We start from the raw sequence: 19,892 nt of genomic DNA, 5'->3' as shown, positions 1-19,892 counted from the left end.
CTGTGGTTAAGTACACCACCCACTAGGCTACTACAGAGACATGTTTGCTGCTCTTCTCGGATTGGCTATAACATCTGAAGCTATGTACTGTTTCATTCATTTCTCTGGGAGGTGGGAGGAGGTGACCACTGGGGGAATGTGAGGAGGGGTCATGCCTTCATCCCCCCATTAGCCATAATCAGTTTGGCCACCTTTTGGCACTTATTCATTATTAAAAACGGTCTAGCCCCAGATGTCCATATTGTGTACAAGTCATAGCTAGACGGCCGGATTTCCCCGGACATGGGGTCTGGATGGGTTTTCAAAACCCAGCTCTTTGTCCAGGTTTTGAAAAGCCTCTCAATCAGGTCAGGCAGGAGGCAATCCACGCATGCACGGATGCCACGTGATGATGTCACGCGCAAGAGGGCGTGATGTCATTGCATGGCATCCGCACATGCGTGGATTGCCTCCTGCCCAACCAAAGCAGGCAGCAATGGCGGAGCTAGGACAGAGATGGGTGGGCCTGGGGGCGGGTCTAAGGTGTCCCAGAGCATGCCCTCTAGAGATTTAGGGCTCCTTTTACAAAGCCGCATTAGCGGTTTGACGCACGTAATAGCGTGCGCTAAACTGCCGGCCACACTAGACGCTAACGCCAGCATTGAGCTGGCGTTCGTTCTAGCCGTGTAGCGCGGGTTTAGCGCACGTTAAAAAGCTGCATGCGCTAAAACTGCTAACGCGGCTTCGTAAAAGGAGCCCTTAGATGAACTACTGATCATTACCATATATATCTGTCTAGAATATAGGTTTTGAAAATAGCAACTTGGAAGGGTTTGGCAAGAAAAATATCCGTCTGCCCCTTTATGTCATTTTTTGGACGTTTTTCTTGTCTGAAAATGAGTTCCATTGACAGGTGATGGTTCTGGCTCTCAGATTGAAGAGTTTTTTGTTGGTTTTTTTTTGCTAAAGTGGCTGCTACATGAATAATTGTGAAGATAATTAATCTGAAAATATCTTCCCTCATTTCCCTAGGAAGAGCCCCCCCTCCCCCCCCACACACACAAACAGTGAAAGGGATAATAGAAATGCTTCCCTTTCTTAGTTAAAAACAATAACAGAAACGTTTAAAAAAATTGTGCCAGGCTTCTTGTGCTTCCTGGCAATGGGTTTCTTTACAGTCCACCTCCAGGATAAAAGTGCACCGGGGCAGGGAATGCCTCAGTGCTCTGTAAAATGATTTTCTCCTTGAAACAGTTGGAAATCCCAGCATTGCACCTCTGGGTATTTTGTGCCTCATGTGTAATTATTAAGGCAATGAAATGTGAACAAATCTCCAGATACCAACCAAGGGAAATATGAAAATAATAAAAAGGCATTGTGCTTCAAGAAAGGAATCTTCATTAATTATAAGGGGGATGGGGGGCAGAGCTCTTTCTATTTCTTTCAGAAGCAAAGGGTTGGGGGCTTATTTAAGGAGATGCATACTTTAACAATAATGAGATGAATGCTTAATTTTCTGTGCACAACTCTGGAACATAGCTGTTATCAGGTGCCCCATGGTAAGTAAACACTGTAAAGTTTCCCCATTGGAAGTTCTTAGAATATGTCTGGAATGAAAAATGGCATTTCTGCTCCTATCTGTATTCTAATACTTAGTATTTTTAATCCATACAAGTGAAAGAGAATAACATTGACTATAACATAGGCAGAGTTATGTAGCTAGTTTAGGTTTTATCATGTGGAAGATGTTAGCATGAACCCACACTAACATCTGCCATGTGTTAAAACTAGCCAGCATGGTAAGTCTGTGCATGGTAAGTCAGTGGCATATCGTTAGAAGTGCCTCACCAATTGTCTTGTTGCTGAAATAAGTCCAATACATTTGTTTGATTTTCATACTATTAACAGAAATTGTCTTATTACTGTAGGAAGAATGTGCCCATATTGTTAAAATTGCCTTATTTTAATTTATAGCCCTTACTCCAGCAATCATAATCGCTAACTCAAAACGTACGTCTTATCATATTTGAAGACTTTACTCCAACTATCATGTCGCTCACCTATATTATGTATGTGAACTTGGGTGTCAGGTCAAAAGCGCGCCGGGACAAAGGAGCGAGCAGACAAATGAGCGCAGCGCGGAGGCACGCGCCGAAGAAAAAGACTGTTTTTAGGGGCTACGATGGGGGGTATGGGGGGAACCCCCCCACTTTATTTAATACAGATTGCGTGGCGTTGTGGGGGGTTTGGGGGTTGTAACCCCCCAAATTTTACTGAAAACTTAACTTTTTCCCTGTTTTTAGGGAAAAAGTTACGTTTTCACTAAAATGTTGGGGGTTACAACCCACCAAACCCCCCACAATGCCGCCGCAATATGTATTAAGTAAAGTGGGGGGGGGCTCCCCAACAAAACCCTCCGTCGCAGCCCCTAAAAACAGACTTTTTCTTCGGTGCACGCCTCCGTCTTGCGCTCAGTTGTCGGCGCGCGCCTTTGTCTTCCACGTTACTGTCTATGTAACCTGTTTTGGGCTCTTTTGAGAGGATGGAATAGAAAATTGAATGAATGAATAAATAAATAAACTATACCAGCTGCTTAGCACAAATAGGGTCTGATCACGAGTAAGAGGTACAGAGTGGAAGAGTGGCTGCTGGTGAGAGCTAAAGTGGATCAGTACATGTGCTAAATATTACAGTTCTCAATTGTGTGGCTACATCTAAGGCCATATTATCAACAGTTCATTAATACAGTCACTTTCTTTGAAAGTACTGAGATGGCACCCCCAATCCTAATGTTTCTTAATAATCTCTTGACATCTCCACCCATCTGATCCCTTCAGAGTTCAAGTTTCAAGTTTATTTATGGCTTGCTATACCGACCATCACATGTATCATTAATTTCCTCAACATCTCCCTATCTGATCCCCCCCAAAGTTTCAAACACCACTCCCTGGGTGCAAGAGCATTCCACCCCAGAGCCTAAACTCATGGGAGATTTGCCATGTTGATCCAGTTGGCCTGGGCAAGAGTGGCCCCTCTCCAATCCTATCTTGAGATTGCACTTGGTACAAAATGGTGCAAATGACCCTCCAGCAGTAATGTCACAGTCCTACCACTAGGAGGCATAAGAACTGAATGGGCTTCTGTGCATTTACCATGGCAGCATTGCTACCAAGGATTTGTAAAAGGGGCCCTTAGAGTTATAATAAATGATGGTGAACTCAAAATGTGATAACAAGAGTCAGCCTTAAAAACAGTTGATTCCAAAGTGGCCCAATGGTCTAAAAATCTTGTTTTAAACTTCCTATAAGCATTCATCAAAATATGACTTAGCTTGTCTGGGTCCAGCATGAAAACATCTACTTCCCGATAGAGCACCCCATTTTGCTTCTTCATCAGGGGCCAGTTAGAATTCACAACTTTTTCTGTAAGAGTGCTCAATGGCAACAACTCTCTTTCATGCTATCTTTCCCAGCCCTGTCCTGTATCCCTACAAAAATCAGAGCATAATGATGTCATACTTCAAGAAAGTTTGAACAACTTTATTAATGTTTACCAAAACTACCTTGCAATAAGCCACTTCGTGCATTCATTCATGCCATGTGGTCTAAATGATTGTAAATGAAAAATCCATGCTCTTGTGCTAGTAAATAAGACATCTTGTCCCCATTGTATGTTATGGGAATTTTCTCCAAAATACAACATTTCAAAATCAGAAAACACATTTTATATGTGAATTTGAACATTTTGGATTGGGTTTTTAGGTTGAAATTAGGGGTAAGCCAGGCACAGATAAACTGAAGCAGTTACCTAGACAGTTAGTTGCAATATTCAGTCCACTAACCAGATAGGTAACCACAAAATATCTGTCTTAACTTTATGTAGTGAAGTTAATCAGGCACTGGTCTGAATATCAGCCAGTACCTAGTTAACCCCAAGTAGTGACATGTGTTCCTGAGAACCCCAACCTTCTGATCCTGCCTCCCCCAAAGAAAATAAAAGGAAGCTTAAGCTCTGCAACCACAATCTGCTATCCCCTGCCTACTTTTGCTGGTCCCTGATGGTACAAGGGAAAATGGGCAGAAACAAAACCCACTTGCTCCTGCCCAGCATGGCCTACTCTTGAAAATGGCTGCCACAACCTCTAGTTCTTCAGGTATTTAAATGTGCTCCTAAGCTCTTCAGCAAGGGGCCACAGCAGCGGTACAATGTCGCTGGAAAGGTGCTTGAATTTTAATCATAACACATTGGATGGAGCAAGGATACTTGCTTCTACTGGAGTGGCAAATGTTATGGCTCTACAAAAGTTGTTTAACAGTAGACCACTTATCTGAAAAGGTCTCACCAGAACACCCACATAGGTTATGGTGAGCCCCCCCAAACACCCCAAAACCCACTATGCCCACCTGTCTACAACCCAAATTTTACTGCTTTGTCACCTTAGAATCACCCTTATGGCATCAGGTGGCACCTATATGGCAGTAGAGTAGAGTTTGGGGTGGGGGAGTTTGATGGGGTCACATTTTTTACCATGAATGTAGTGGTTAGAGTGGCTTATGGGACTTGCTACTCCTCTCTATGGTTCACTAGCCCACCTGGACAGGAAAACTAGGAAAAAACTCCACAATCCAGACAGAAACACACAACCACAATGGAGATATTGAAAATGTTGGTGTGCAATCTTGGGCTCCTTTAACTAAGCTGAGATAGCGGTTTTAGCATGTGCTTTGCGCGCGCTGAATTGCCACGCGCGCTAGACCTTAACGCCAGCATTGAGCTGGCATTAGTTCTAGCCGCGTATTGTGGGTTTAGCACGCACTAAAATTCTGCGTGCGCTAAAAACACTATCACAGCTTAGTAAAAGGAGCCCTTTATTTTCAATCATGAAAACCTGTATGGTGGCTCGGCACACACATGTTTCGGCCAATACAGCCTGCCTCAGAAGCCTTATTATTCATTTATTATTGTTTGGGTGGTGTAGCTGAAAGCAAATTGGAAACCTCATAAAGGTTCTTGTGAAGATTCCTTTTGGAACACTCTACACCCTCAAAAGTAAGAGTTCTATATCATCCTCTCTCCAGAGAATCCATTGCCAGAGAATATGGTATAAGCAGTTAGCTTAGCAAGGCTTAAAAAAGGTTTGGATAATTTCCTAAAACAAAAGTCCATAAGCCATTATTAAGATAGACTTGGGAAAATTCACTGTTGTTTTCTAGGATAAGCAGCATAAAATCCGTTTTACTCTTTTGGGATATTGCTAGGTACTTGTGGCCTAGATTGACTCCAGTTGGAAACAGGATGCTGGGCTTGACAGTCCTTTCTTTAAGTCTCAATATGGCAACTCTTATGCACTTATGTTTTCAAGCTCTGCTGCTGCTTTGCATAATGTTCTCTTCTCTGGCCCAGGTTGTCAAGGTTAATCAAGACTTTTAAGATTAATGGACTAAAATATGTCAATTTAACATTCATTTAACATCCTTCTACTTTTACCATGATAATACAGTGCATATCACTGTTAATTTCTGAAAGAAGAGAAAATTAATAAGACTTGCAATCCAAAATGCAGTGTGCAGAATAATTAATAAAGTATTCTCGTTGTAGTCAGAGAGAGAATAAGAACGTTCAGTAATATTGTGGAGGACACTGGAGCCTGATTTACTTGGATTTTCTTTTTTCAATGTGTCTTATGCAAAAAAAAAAAAAAAAAAAAATCAACAACAAAAATAAATCAGACACATGGCAAGGCTGAGGATATGAATTGAAAGAAGGAAATATCAATTGTCTGTTACAAAGTTATCATTTTTACTGTTGTCAAATGCTTTCCACCAGCAGATTTTTTCTTCTTCCTCTCATTCCCCCCCCCCCATCCCAAGTCCATGTTGGCATCCACTTACGCATACTGCACAAGACAAGTATGAAATAATAATAAGGAAAGATATTGCCATCATATCATTGGAGATTTCTATCTTTATAAGAACGGTATTGCCCTGAAACCCCCTTTGGCAAAATTTAAGCTATTTATGATCTACTGAATTTTTTATATTGGTATAGACATTGGAGCAGTTGGGTCCCAAAGAAATGGAAAAATAATACAAACTGAAACTGAAGGCTGATAAAGACAGTCAAGCTCATCTAGCCTGTCTATTTTTTATGAATATTAAAATAACACAGACCCTTCTTTCTTCTTCTGTCTCACTTGATCTCTGCTTTAATTTACAATCTTCAAACTCCATAGAATCTTTGCATCTCTTTGCCGTCCTCATGAATTTTGCTGTCTCTTCCTTCCCTTCTGCCACCTTCACTTCTACTATATCTATCACTCTTTCTTTGAAAAAAAAAACTACTTTCCATTTTAGTTACAGTACTTTGGCCACATACAGTATATTTAATATTTGCTTATTGCCTTCTCCGTAATCTGTAGCCATCTGAAGTAAAGTAACTTACTACCTTGCATCAATAAAAGCAATCTCCAACCTCTATCTTTGCTGTAATCATGTCTCCTAATTTTAAGTATTTCCTTTATTTGGGGTTTATATAATAGATACTTGCTGTATAACTAGGTACTAATTATTTGGATTATTTGTTCATGTTTGACTGATTTTATTTGTTTTATAGAATTATGTATGTAAACTGTTTAGGTATAAACGGTATAGAAATTTTTAAAATAAATAAAATAACAATAAATCTATTTCCTTGATTGTTAATGTAAGATCTGTTTCTTTATCACGTGCTATAAGAACATAAGAATTGCTGCTGTTGGGTCAGACCTTTTCGCATTTTCTAATAACAAACTCAAGAGAAACACACACCCAAAACTTATTTCCCCTCCAGTTAGATGCTGCAAAATGAAAAAAAAAAAACACCACGAACACCTTCTCTCTCACCAAGCAGTCCTATGGGGCAAAGACCTAGACTAACTGCTTTCGCCCACTACATACGGGGAATTCAGGAAACGCCTAAAAACATACCTGTTCCAGAAATACCTAAACAATTGACCCACGCTCCCTCTCCCTCCCCCCTCCCTATTCCACCTGAACTTACAGCACTGTTATAAATATAATCTGTTATCTTCATCTTATCGTAACTTTACGTTGCTATTTATCCCAAACAGGTCCTGTCGGACATTACCTACTAAAATGTACATATTACATTTTCGCTCAGCAAATTGTATTTCTATACTATTGCCTCCTGAGGTCTCTGATCTCTGTATTTCCTCTGAATATCTACTTATTGTATTTCGCTGAATGTCCAGCACTCTTAATTGTAAACCGCCTAGAAGTCGCAAGATTGTGGCGGTATAGAAGAATAAAGTTATTATTATTATTATTACCAGTGGTCCATTGTGCCCAGCAGTCCGCTCACACGGCAGCCCTTAGGTCGAAGACCAGTGCCCTAACTGAGTCTTGCCTTACCTGCGTACTTTCTGGTTTAGCAGGAACTTGTCTAACTTTGTCTTGAATCCCTGGAGGGTGTTTTCCCCTATAACAGCCTCCGGAAGAGCGTTCCAGTTTTCCACCACTCTCTGGGTGAAGAAGAACTTCCTTAAATTTGTACGAAATCTATCCCCTTTTAACTTTAGAGAGTGCCCTCTCGTTCTCTCCACCTTGGAGAGGGTGAACAACCTGTCTTTATCTACTAAGTCTATTTCCTTCATTATCTTGAATGTTTCAATCATGTCCCCTCTCAGTCTCCTCTTTTCAAGGGAGAAGAGGCCCAGTTTCTCTAATCTCTCACTGTACAGCAACTCCTCCGGCCCCTTAACCATTTTGTAAAATTGCAAAATTAAAAAAAAACAACAACTCTCCAACCAAACGACTTAACAATAACTAACGCCCAAACCCTTCTTTTACTAAGCCCCAATAGAGGTTTCTACCTTGACCCAGAGCGCTAAATGCTCCAATGCTACTCTGACATTCATAGAATTCCTATGAGCATTGGAGTAGCATCGGAGAATTTATTTATTTCTAAAATTTGTAAACCGTCTATACCTAAGCGGTTCACATTTCAAACATTCATAATAGTTCGGAATACAGTATTTTTTATAAATGCATTCAATTACATGACAAATCATATACCCCCTCTTTTACTAAGGTGTGCTAAATGCTAACGTGTCCATAGACTAACATGCACGCGTTAGTGTGTAGCGCACGCTGAATCAATTAGCATGTGCTAATCGGTTAGTGCATCTTAGTAAAAGAAGGCCTTAGTAATTTATCCCACTTAAAAACAATGTCAGAAAACTCAACAAATCCACCTGAACTATACACACTAGGTAAAGGGCAGCAATCAAAATTCAGAATTCTTATTAAAAATGCCTACCATTAACCAACACAATTTTAAAAAAAGGCTTCCACAAACAGTTGCATCTTCAACATCTTTTTAAACTAGGGGGCATGCAATGTAGCTACTAAGTAGTAGATTTAAAACAAACCGGAGAAAATATTTATTCATGTGTAATGTGTAATTAAACTCTGGAGAATGTGGCCAAATCAGTTCGCTTAGCTGGGTTTAAAAAAGGGTTGGATGATTTCCTAAAAGATAAGTCCATAGGCCATCATTGAGCATAAAATCTGTTTTACTACTTGGGATATAGCTAGGTACTTGGGACTTGGGTTTGCCACTGTTGGAAACAGAATAACATAATTTTTTATGTATATACCGTAAAAGCCTTTTGGTTCTATGCGGTTTACAAAAGAGATGGGCTGACCATTGTCAGTGAGCTACAATAGATAGAATATTGGCAAACGATAGTTTCACATCAGTATGCTGCTTTGAAGGGATTACAAGAATTTTGAGAACAGATAGGTTTTTAATAGTTTTCTAAAATGCATATATGATGTTGATATTCTAACCATTTGGTCCAGTTCAGAATCCCTGGAAGCGGCTTGGTATGATAAGAGTTGGTTAATGAATCTTATCTGAGTACAGCCTTTGACTGAAGGGTAGGTAAAAAATGATCGGAAATGTGTAGAGTGGCTTGGTGATGAGAACAAGAATTGAGCAGTTAGGTAGTTAGGCAGTCGGCCATGTAGGGCTTTGTAGACAAGGGATCCAAATGTGAAGAGAACTCTTCCATCGACAGGAAGCCAATGTAGTTTTTGATAGAATGGAGTTATGTGGTCAGATTTTTTCAGGTTAAAGATTAGTCTCATTGCTGTGTTTTGGATAGTACTCAGCTTCCGGAAATGCTGCATTGTCCTGCTAGGTATGAAATGTTGCAGTAGTCCAGGAGGCGTAAAACTAGCAATTGGACTAGTAATCGAAAAGGTGTACATTTAAATAATTTTCTTATAGATCTTATTTTCCAAAGCATGATGCAGCCTTTGCGTACAACTTGATCCACCTGAGTGGTCATAGATAGCTGTCTATCAAGATGAACTCCCAGGATTCTAATCAAAGGGTTGATGGGAAAGGTAGGGCGTCCAAGGTGCAGTTGGTAGAGGTGGTTAGAAATAACTTAATTTTTTCAGTGTTTAGCTTTAACTTGAAGTGTGACATCCACCCTTCTATAGTTGATAAGACCGAGTCTATTCTTCGAATCTCTGCAGGTGGTAGACAGGTGACAGGACAATAGTAATGTCGTCAGCGTAACTATAGTGAGTAACATTTAAACTTTTTAGATGAGCTCCCAGGGAGGATAGATAGACATTGAAGTGAAGGTGTGATAGAGGGGAGCCTTGAAGAACACCATATTTGCTGGTCCATTTGTCAGATAGGGTCTCTCCAGACTGCATTTGGTAGCTGCAACATTTTAAGAAGCCTTGGAACCATTGGATTACATTTCCTGATAGTCCAAAGGAGTCAATGCAAAGCAGCAGTAAGTCGTGGTTCACTAGGTCAAATGCACTACTGAGGTCTAGTTGTATTACTAGTGCATTTAGATCTTTACTCGGTATGTCATAAATGTCATTCAAGAGGGCGGCAATTACAGTTTCTGTACTGAATGATGGCCTAAAGCCTGATTGGGAATCATGGAGTAGGAGAAACTTTTCTATGTGGTTAATTAGTTTTGATTGAACTAGTCCTTCCATTAGTTTTATGAAGAGGGGAGTTAGGGCAATGGGTCTGTAGTTCTCAATCTGAACAGTTGGTTTCTTCATGTCTTTCAGGATAGGTCTGACGATGATTTGGCCTCTTTCTTTGGGAAACTCCCTTTTATTTAGTGTGTCTACTAGCCATGTGTAGAGATCAGCTAGAAACTTGAATGAAGCCTTAGACATTAGTACTGGGGGCAGGCATCGACGGGAGATTATGCGTGAGCTTTGATGGAGACTTCAGCAGTTGGAGCCCAAAAAGCACAGTACTGGGTAGAGCTTTGGATTCTTGCCCAGAAATAGCTAAGAAGAAAAAAAATAAATTAAATTGAATCAGGTTGGGCAGACTGGATGGACCATTCAGGACTTTATCTGCCATCATCTACTATGTTACTATGTCACATATTTTTTTGAATAGTTGGTGAAATTGTGTCCAATTCGGTTCATTGAATGAGCTCCATGTCATATCGGCACGGGCTGTGTTTTCCATCATAATTACTGGATTGATGTAGCAGTTGGTTATTTTGCTAAGCAAATCTCTTAAGGCTTATATTTTTGATTGAAAGTAGTGGACATGAGCATCCGAGGAAGGAGCAGAGTCTGGTAGAACGCGTAAGAGGAACAATGCCTGTCAGGTTGGCGACTAGTTTAAATAGTTCTTTGGTGTCAAGCCTGTTTTGGCTGATCATGTTGGAATACTGGGCTTGATGGACCTGTGGTCTGTCCCAGTATGGCAATTCTTATATTTTTATATATCTGGGAGGGTTCAGAGGTTGAAGGATGATGCTAAGGGGATCAGGATGGATCAGAACAATAGTGGAATGGGGGGAATCAGAAGGGAATCAGTAAAGTGGGGCAATGGGATATGGGGGAGGGCATGTGTGTGATCACAAGGGGGGGGGGTTGAGGGTGCTGATGAACATAGAGAGATCATAGGGTCAAATAAAAGATTAACATAAGATTGACAACCTGGAATTTATGCGGATGCTGGCCGTTATTCAGTGCCATCACCTGCATCGGCTTAGCTAGGTCTGCTTTTTTTATGTGGTTTTGTCTGCCCACTTAGCTATGTGGGTCTTTTACTAAGGCACTAACTGATTTAGCACACACTAAATGCTAACGTGTCCATAGAATATAATGGGCGCGTTCGCATTTAGCGCACCCTAATATTTAGCATGCGCTAAATTGACTACCATGCCTTAGTAAAGGACCCCCCCCCTATGTGAGCACTGAATACTGATGACACCTATATAACTGCTAGCTCCTCCCTGATTCTGCCCCGTAACACCACTCTCCTGCCTTGTTCCAACATGGCCAGTTAGTGCCAACGTTCAGCAGCAATGCCTGGTTAGGTGTCATCTGAATATTGATGGCCACTTGAATTGTTGGACCCATTACATCGCTGTGATTTGCACCAGTTCAGTTGAAACAAATTTGATTGGATATTAGAAGATTGCAGTGCACTGTTGTGTGATGGTGTTGTACAAAATTGCAATTCACAACTTTCTCAGCCCTTTCCTGACATTTATCAAACAATATGGCACAGTTTCTTAGATATGGTTTTATAGATGGCAAAATTAAATACCTCTGTTTATTCTCCTTTAAATCATGTTTAGTATCATCAATGAATTCCATTTTTGTTTCATGTACGGTAAATAAATTCTCTTTTGGGTTTTTTTTTTTGTTTGTTTCAGTACATGGCGTTTGGGAAGAATGGTCCCCTTGGAGTTTATGTTCTTTTACATGTGGTAGAGGCCAAAGAACGAGGACGAGAACGTGTTTACCTCCACAGTATGGGGGAAGATCATGTGATGGACCTGAAACACAACATAAACCATGCAATATTGCACTCTGCCCAGGTGAGCATATGCAGTAACTAGCAAATAGCATGGATATGGTATAGGATAGAATGTGTTTTGCTGAAGCAGAAAGAAGTTATAGACACAAGTCACTGAGAATGCTATGCTATGGTAGAAAGTGCCTCAGTGCACTCTTTTGCAGGTCTTTTCTATGTGTTAAGGCCATTTCTAGTGCAGCCAATTGCTAAAGTGTTTTATCTCTTTACGAAAGGAAATCTTAATAAATTGCTGATATTAATGGATTGTCCTTGTATACAGCGATAGATCTCACATCTACTTTAAAAACAAGAATGCGTTTCAGCCCAATAAATTGCACACCCCATCAGCTAAGAAGACACAAACTTAAGAGGCAAAATACCTAACTAAATACAACAAATTGCCTACCACCATCTAGCTATTCCCATTACTAACAGACCATTACTTGGAAACTTAGAAAGAAGAAACAACTTGCCTCGAAATTACAAACAGTACAGAAGGAGAGGCAAGGGAGGAGTCCAAACAGCTAAGGAAAACTGTCTTTATTCAAAAAATACAAGTCCCAACAAGGATCCTAGTTTTGGTGTCCACAATGACACCTTCCTCAGGGGACACTAAACTCTAAAAGTGACGTTTTTTCCTGAGCAATCAATGTCACTTTTAGAGTTTAGTGTCCCCTGAGGATGGCGTCATTTTGGACGCCAAAACTAGGATCCTTGTTGGGACTTTTTAATTTTTTTGAATAAAGACAGTTTTCCTTAGCTGTCTGAATAACAGATCAGCCAATAAAAAATTATTATAATTCATAATGTTATCAGTGAATATCACCTAGACATCCTGAAAGTAACTGAGACCTGGCTAGATAAAGGTAGAGAAGTCCAACTACCTGAACTATACCCAACAGGTTTCACCATACAACATCAACCAAGTGGCATAGAAGGGTAGCAATTCTGAATCAAGAAATGATCAATCTGCATAGAGTTGCCATCCCCCACTTTTCTGAGTCAGAATTCCTCTTAATCCAGCTTGGAGATAGGAACCAATCTGGTAGCTTGTGGTCTACCGAGCACCTCACAACATACATTATCGGGGGGATTCTATATATAGCACCAAACTTTAGATTCTACATCTGTGCCAAAAAGTTGATGTGGAAAAGAGATTGGATGTAAGGCACCAAAAAAAAAAAAGTAGATGTGGCAAATCCACACAAAACATACCTATGCCCCCATTTACAGAATTATCATGCAGCCAAAAGTAATGATACCATATTCAAATCATATATTGAAGTCCAAACAGTATCACATAAACATTTTGATCATTAAAGCAAGGTCCTCAGAAGTGCCAGCATCAGCCAAGTGTTTTCAATGGCTACAATACTTTTGGGCACTGGCTTCCTCATTAGACCCGCAGTTAATTAATTTTTATTGTTCTTTGTCTTTTTTAAAAAAGTGCTTTGTGCTCAGTAATTTATTCGCATAATATAAAGCTAAAAGAGCTGAGAACTTATCTTTTTGCTTTGTTACTCATGTTGGGAAGGGACCTATCATTCAACATGTTTTGCCGACAGGCTGTATCAATAAAGGTCCCGTTTCCCCCCCTCCCCCCCATCCCCCCTTATCATATTGCTCTGCACCATCCCAATCTGTTAGTTTATTTTAGAACAAAGAACTTTTAACATTAACTTTTCTGAGCTTGATGGCATGGGACGGCTCTGGGAGGATCCTTGATAAAGCTCAATGGGAAAACATGTTGGATTCATCTTCCCTATACCGCAAAACTAGACAGCTTTAAGATAAGTACAAAGCTGTTTCTTTAGCAGATATTTATTACCTATTAATATTTAAAATCTAATTAAAATAATATGTATTAAAAGTGCGCAGTAAATAGACGTTTAAGTAATGCTTATGCATGAAATAAGATAGTGAGATCAATTTTACAATTAGTGGCTGCTGCTGTGAAAGTACTTGAGCAGTGAGTGGTGCCACTGAGGCCATTGTGTGACAGTGTTGAAACCAGTAAAAAATTGTGGTGAGACTTGGGTGAAGTGAAGATCATTTTGTGGTATATGGACTCTTCCCAAGTATAAGTGAAATATAAGAGAGCTTGGAATAAAGTAAAATTGACGCACTTAGGGCTCCTTTTACTAAGCTGTGATAGCGGTTTTAGTGCGTGCTGAATTGCCGCGCGTGCTAGACCTTAACACCAGCATTGAGCTGGCGTTAGTTCTAGCTGCGTAGCGTGGGTTTTGCGCACACTAAAATCCTGCGTGCACTAAAAACGCTATCGCAGCTTAGTAAAAGGAGCCCCTAATGTGAAGTAACCACTTGTTGAATAAGGCACAACCATACAACTATCCCCCCCAAAACAAAAACTAATACGCGCTGTTTGAAGTCTACGCTATGATTTTCACATACATCCACATGGAACACTGAGGTAGAGAGTTGCACGGGGACAGAAATCCCACCCATCCCCGCCAGGATCCTCTCCGTCCCCACCCGTCCCCGTCAGGATCCTCTCCGTCCCCACCCATACCTGCAAGGAATTACCTCCATCCCCGCCCGTCCCCATAAAAAGTAGCAATTACTTCTGACAGGATCATCAATTCCACAGTTTCTTTTGTGTTTGCGCTGCTGTTTTCCTTGTGGAATCTCTTTGGTGGAACCCTTTTTTGTTTTCTGCTCAGGTAATTAACTTATAAACCCCCCTCTTTTACTAAGGCTGACGTGTCCATTATATTATATGGATGAACCCTGCTTCCAAAGCCTTCCATCCCCGTGGGAGTCCCGTTGGCTAGAGGGGGGTCCCCGTGGGAGTCCCGTGAGCCAGAGAGGGGTCCCCATGGGAGTCCCGTGGGTTAGGGGGGATTCCCGCGGGACCCACGGGATTCCCGCGATCCCCGTTCCCGTGCAGACTTCTACACTGAGGGCCTCTTCTATCAAACTGAATGGCCCAATCTGCTCCCAAAGCTCAGAGTTCCTATGAGCATCAGGAGCAGCGCAGGCCATTCATCATGGGTATCTACGCTAAAAACTGCTAGCGCAATTTGATAGAAGAGGCCCTTACAGTATATGCACAAAGACAAGTGGAGAAAAACAGACTTCAATCTTTTGGCTCAAAGACACTAAGAAAGTGCAAAATGAGCCACTATCATCGCAGGTACTGAAAGCAACTCCACTTAGACATCATACTCTCACTGCTTTCAAACTTGTGCATTCAATTCTGTGTTATACTGTGGATGATCTTGTCTTTGTGCATATAGTTGTAAGTGTTCCATGTGGATGTATGTGAAAATCATAGCGTAGACTTCAAACAGTGCATATTCATTTTTTGGGCACTTAATGTAAACACATACATGAGTAAATTACAATGATCGTTGAGATCAAGTGAACAATTTATTGGCAATTACCATCTTATTTGGTACGTTCATGAGAGCTAAAAGTCAACTATCTGCTCAGAATAAGAAACTTCTTCTTATAATGACAGGGGTTGCCATGCAGCTTATTTTAAAAAAATTGGAAGAACTGGGATAGGTTAAATTACACATCCTGGTGGGAATCCCTCTGTTATATTTTTAAAATGGAACGTTTTATGGCCATACAGCAGGGACGTATACAGGAATTTTATGGATGTTTGGGAGCCATTGGCTAAATTTTGTAAGGAATGATGACTGATTTTATTTCATTGACCTGTAAACATACACATCCGGAGGGGGAAGGGAGTTGCACTGGAATTTGATTCAGGGAATATATGGATAGTTTCTTGAAGGTTTTATTTTATTTGAATATTAGGTGGGAGGGTGGGGGGAAATATAATTGTACATTAATGTCTGAAAAGTTTAGTGTGCTTTCCTTGTAATAATATATGTATATGAATTACTTGTTGCACAATTGAAGTTTGAAAATTCAATAAAGATATACAATGATTGTTGGCATACTAGTCAACACTATTGATTATATAGAAAATACGAAATTTAGGGGTGTTCCTGTCATTTTGTGATAAAAACAACATGTAATGACATTTTCATATCCGTATACATGGATCTAACAATGACCTCCTTTTAGTCTACTGGTTATTCTTCCCCCTCCATACCACAGCTCTGTACATAGCAATTCTTCAATACACTTTGCACACCACTCCCAAAGATTTATGCATCCTAAATGCACAGCTGGGCACTTTTTCTTTTCTATTGAGTCGTAACTGCAAAGTATTTGACAATCCTTAAAGTTATCTTTGCTCATTTCTCATTCTCTCTACTCCCACCAGGGGGGGGGGAGTGTTTCCATTCTATTACAGATTTTGGTGCCATCTGCAAAAAGGAAAATCGTTTCCTCAAACCTTATCACTGTATCTTTCACAAAGATAATTTTATTGAACGGTTCAATTTCTAGGGAACTCCACTAGGCACTTTGCTCACCTCAAATTGAATTCCATTTACAGAAAAAAGAAAACTGCAGAGTTGATATACAGGATCTTTATTGTAGATAACAAGGTGTTGTTTTCCAAAGAATGGCTCTTATAAAATAAACTTTCCATGTTGTTTTATGATTTTTAAATTTAGGAAGGCTATCTCCATGAAGTGGATGTTAGGATCAATCTGCTTTAGCCAATTCAAAAATTCATTGAAATTCTCCACAAACAAAATACGTCATCCAAAAATCTCTTCCATATTACAATATTTGGAACCATTGTGTTGGATATAAATGACATTTCTCCAAATTGGCCATATACAAATTGGCCAATGAAGGAGCCAATGATTGTCTTATAAAATAAAAACAGGACCCGACATGGTCCCTGTTTCGAAATAACACTCCTTCCTAAGGGGTCCTGGTTAGGAATTGCATAAGATGTTAAAGGAACCATATGGAACAGGACCGTAAATTGCTGCTGCCAAAGACACTAATCAGTGCAAAGCAATTTACGGCAGACCTGTTGGACTTTTCTTTGTTATTCTATTTGCTGTCTGCTCTATACCATGCAACCAGTTTCTAATCCAGTCCACATCCGTGGAAATTATACCAGGCTGCTCAGATAATTAATGAACCTCTTATGTGGAACAGTATCAAATGCTTGGCTGAAATTCAACTAAATTATACCTGCACTCATCTGTAACCTAATTATCTAGTCGCCCCATCAAAAATATCAATTAGCATCACCTGACACAATTTACGTCTGTAAAATATATATGGTCTTGGAACTTACAACTTACTAAAAAATTTGCTAGACAGAATATAGATTTTTTTTATTTTTATAAATACATGAGATCTTTTACTATTTTTTTTTCCTTCATAAGTCTCCATTAATTTTCCCACCATGCAAGTTAGACTAACAGGCTTCTAATTTCAAGGAGAGTGTGGCATAGTAGTTAAAGCTATGGCCCAAGCACCCTGAGGTTGGGGGCTCAAATGCCATGCTGCTCCTTGTTAAATCTTAACCAATTGTTAGTGTAGTCCTTAGTCACTTCTCTCTAAAACACTAACTATATTCTCTGTACTCTTTTTAAATCTCTAATCTTATAAAGCTATAATGCCTGTTTATACACTGTGCATTTAGGATGCATAAATCTTTGGGAGTGGTGTGCAAAGTGTATTGAAGAATTGCTATGTACAGAGCTGTGGTATGGAGGGGGAAGAATAACCAGTAGACTAAAAGGAGGTCATTGTTAGATCCATGTATACGGATATGAAAATGTCATTACATGTTGTTTTTATCACAAAATGATAGGAACACCCCTAAATTTCATATTTTCTATATAATCAATAGTGTTGACTAGTATGCCAACAATCATTGTATATCTTTATTGAATTTTCAAACTTCAATTGTGCAACAAGTAATTCATATACATATACTATTACAAGGAAAGCACAGTAAACTTTTCAGACATTAATGTACAATTATATTTCCCCCCACCCTCCCACCTGAAGTCCAATGCCCCCACTACCCCTTATGCTCCTGGGTAGGGGCTAGGGAACTTTATATAACCCAACCTTTTTTGACTGGTGTAAGTCCCCTCCCAAAAGTTCCCTGCTTCAGGGTTACGTGATGTCAGGTCTCTGAGTTCCGTTCAAGCTTCTCGGGGAAAGTTAATTAGGTTCTCACCTCCTTCCCTTTATCTACAAGGCCTCTCTCTCAGGCTCTAATTGATTCACTCACACATGCTTACAGTTCTGCCTAAGGGAGAAAGAACGCTACACAAAATACATTCACTTTCATTCCCCTCCCCCATTCATACCTTATTGACTGTGATTCTACGGGAGATCCCAGGCTGCTATATCGCATTCCATCTCACTGCTTCCAGATAGCTCTCCCTCTAATTCCATTAGGAACTCTTCGCTTTCTGAGACCGGGTAAGAACTCCCTTCAGGGGCAGCTAACGGCTGTGGAAGCCTTTCTCCTCCCTGGAACTTCTGCTTAGGAGTCAGAAGTCTGTTAGCTCGAGAGGATTGTAAGACAGCCTGTGCTTTAGCTCTGGTCTGAGACAGAGAACTCTTAGCAGGCTCCTTCCTGCTCAGCACGGCACTTCTTGTTCTAGCAGTTCCTGAATTCCCTCCTGAATTCTCTCCTGCCTTCCCCATATTCTCTTGAGTGTTCCCAGCTGTGCTGATTTTATGCTGCAGGCTTGTTCTCACTCTCCCTCTGGGTTTGTCCTGCCTGTCAGCCCCACACCTCTCATTAACCATGCCTGTGCTGGTTTTCTTTACTAGAGGTTTTGTTAGAGAACTGCCCAAGGTGTTATAAAAGGGATTATAGTGCCCTAAACCAGATGTTGTGGTTTCTGCCCTTCTCTCTCTGCCTTGCCCTGCCTGTTGGCTCTTGGTGATAGGAACAGGGTTACTTGGCACCTTCCTGGGCTTAGGGGTAGGGGCAGCCCTTTGCAAGGCAGGGTTTAAAGCCGGGTTTAAACTGCTGACAGGCGCTTCCCTGTCACAATATATACATAAACATATATAATGAAGTGTATGTTAGTATTAGATCAATAATCTCTTTACAGTGTATATGGAGCCGCAATATGTAAACAGGCACCATATAGCTTTATAAGATTAGAGATTTAAAAAGAGTACAGAAGATGCTGCTTCTTGTGACACTGGCAAGCCACTTAATCCTCTACTGTCCCGGGTACATTAGATAAATTGTGAGCCTGCAAGTATAGATAGGGAAAATGCTAGAGTACATGCAACCTGTTTTAAGCTCCTTTGGGAAGATGGGCTAAAAAAAAAAATCAAATGAATTAAAAAAAAATAATTTACAGTCTTCTTCCTATTACCACTCTAATGAAGAGGATCTGCATACACCCCTCTCCATTTCCACAGAATCATGCACATATCTAATTTTCTATTGAATAAAACCTTCAGAAAAGCTGCCAAAATAATTTGGAGCTCTCTAATTATCCTAGGATATATCCCATCTGGCCCAATGGCTGTGTCTACTTTCAGTGTTGTTAATTGCCCATAAACTTCTTTGCATTATATCTACCACTGTTTCATACATATTCTTGGCATCCATCAATAGTTATCCCATTCCATTCTACAGTGACAGTGGCGATATTCATTTTGCATTTCTATTTCTTTATTTTCTTTTTGTCTCCTCTCGAACGTCCAATACTATCTCTGACCTCCCTTCTTTCACTGACATAATTTTCAAACGCTTAACCAGGGGCTTTGCGTCATTTCCAATTGGCTATTAGCTAAAGATGGGTGGCTTAATGAGAAAAAAAAAACCCTGAAATTCTTGCTGTTGCAGGGCGTCCCCCCCCTTATTTACAGTCTCATTACCTAATCTGAATTGGGAGGGATTTATCTGACCCAAACCGTGAAAAATCTGAGCATTATTTTAAATATTTGTTTATTGTTGGAAGTCTGATTCTATATATACAGTATATAGCTTTAAAGATTGATGCTGATTATTATGGCACTAAGTAAAGATTCTAAAAGGCACGCATACCTTTTATAGAGTCACACTTAATACCTGTGTGCAATGAAAAATTTAGGTGTATCCATTTAGGCCAGCTAAAACCAAGTCTAAATGATCAGAAACTTCCCAGAAAGTCAAA

The 19,892-nt window shown here is 40.2% G+C and overlaps 1 protein-coding gene across 5 annotated transcripts in view; it reads left to right on the top strand.

Moving 5' to 3' along the window:
• The window catches only part of ADGRB3 (adhesion G protein-coupled receptor B3), a 1,500,610-nt gene that overhangs the window by 522,436 nt on the left and 958,282 nt on the right, over positions 1–19,892 (top strand). For all 5 annotated transcript variants that reach the window (XM_033937354.1, XM_033937350.1, XM_033937352.1 and 2 more), the window contains one exon: positions 11,705–11,869. In XM_033937354.1, the coding sequence (XP_033793245.1) occupies positions 11,705–11,869 (165 nt within the window). The remainder of the gene's footprint in view (positions 1–11,704; positions 11,870–19,892) is intronic.

Source organism: Geotrypetes seraphini, chromosome 3 (assembly GCF_902459505.1).
Source record: "Geotrypetes seraphini chromosome 3, aGeoSer1.1, whole genome shotgun sequence".
Lineage (NCBI taxonomy): Eukaryota > Metazoa > Chordata > Amphibia > Gymnophiona > Dermophiidae > Geotrypetes > Geotrypetes seraphini.
The sequence above is the reverse complement of the archived record's forward strand: the minus strand, read 5'-3'. Positions and strand labels throughout refer to the sequence as shown.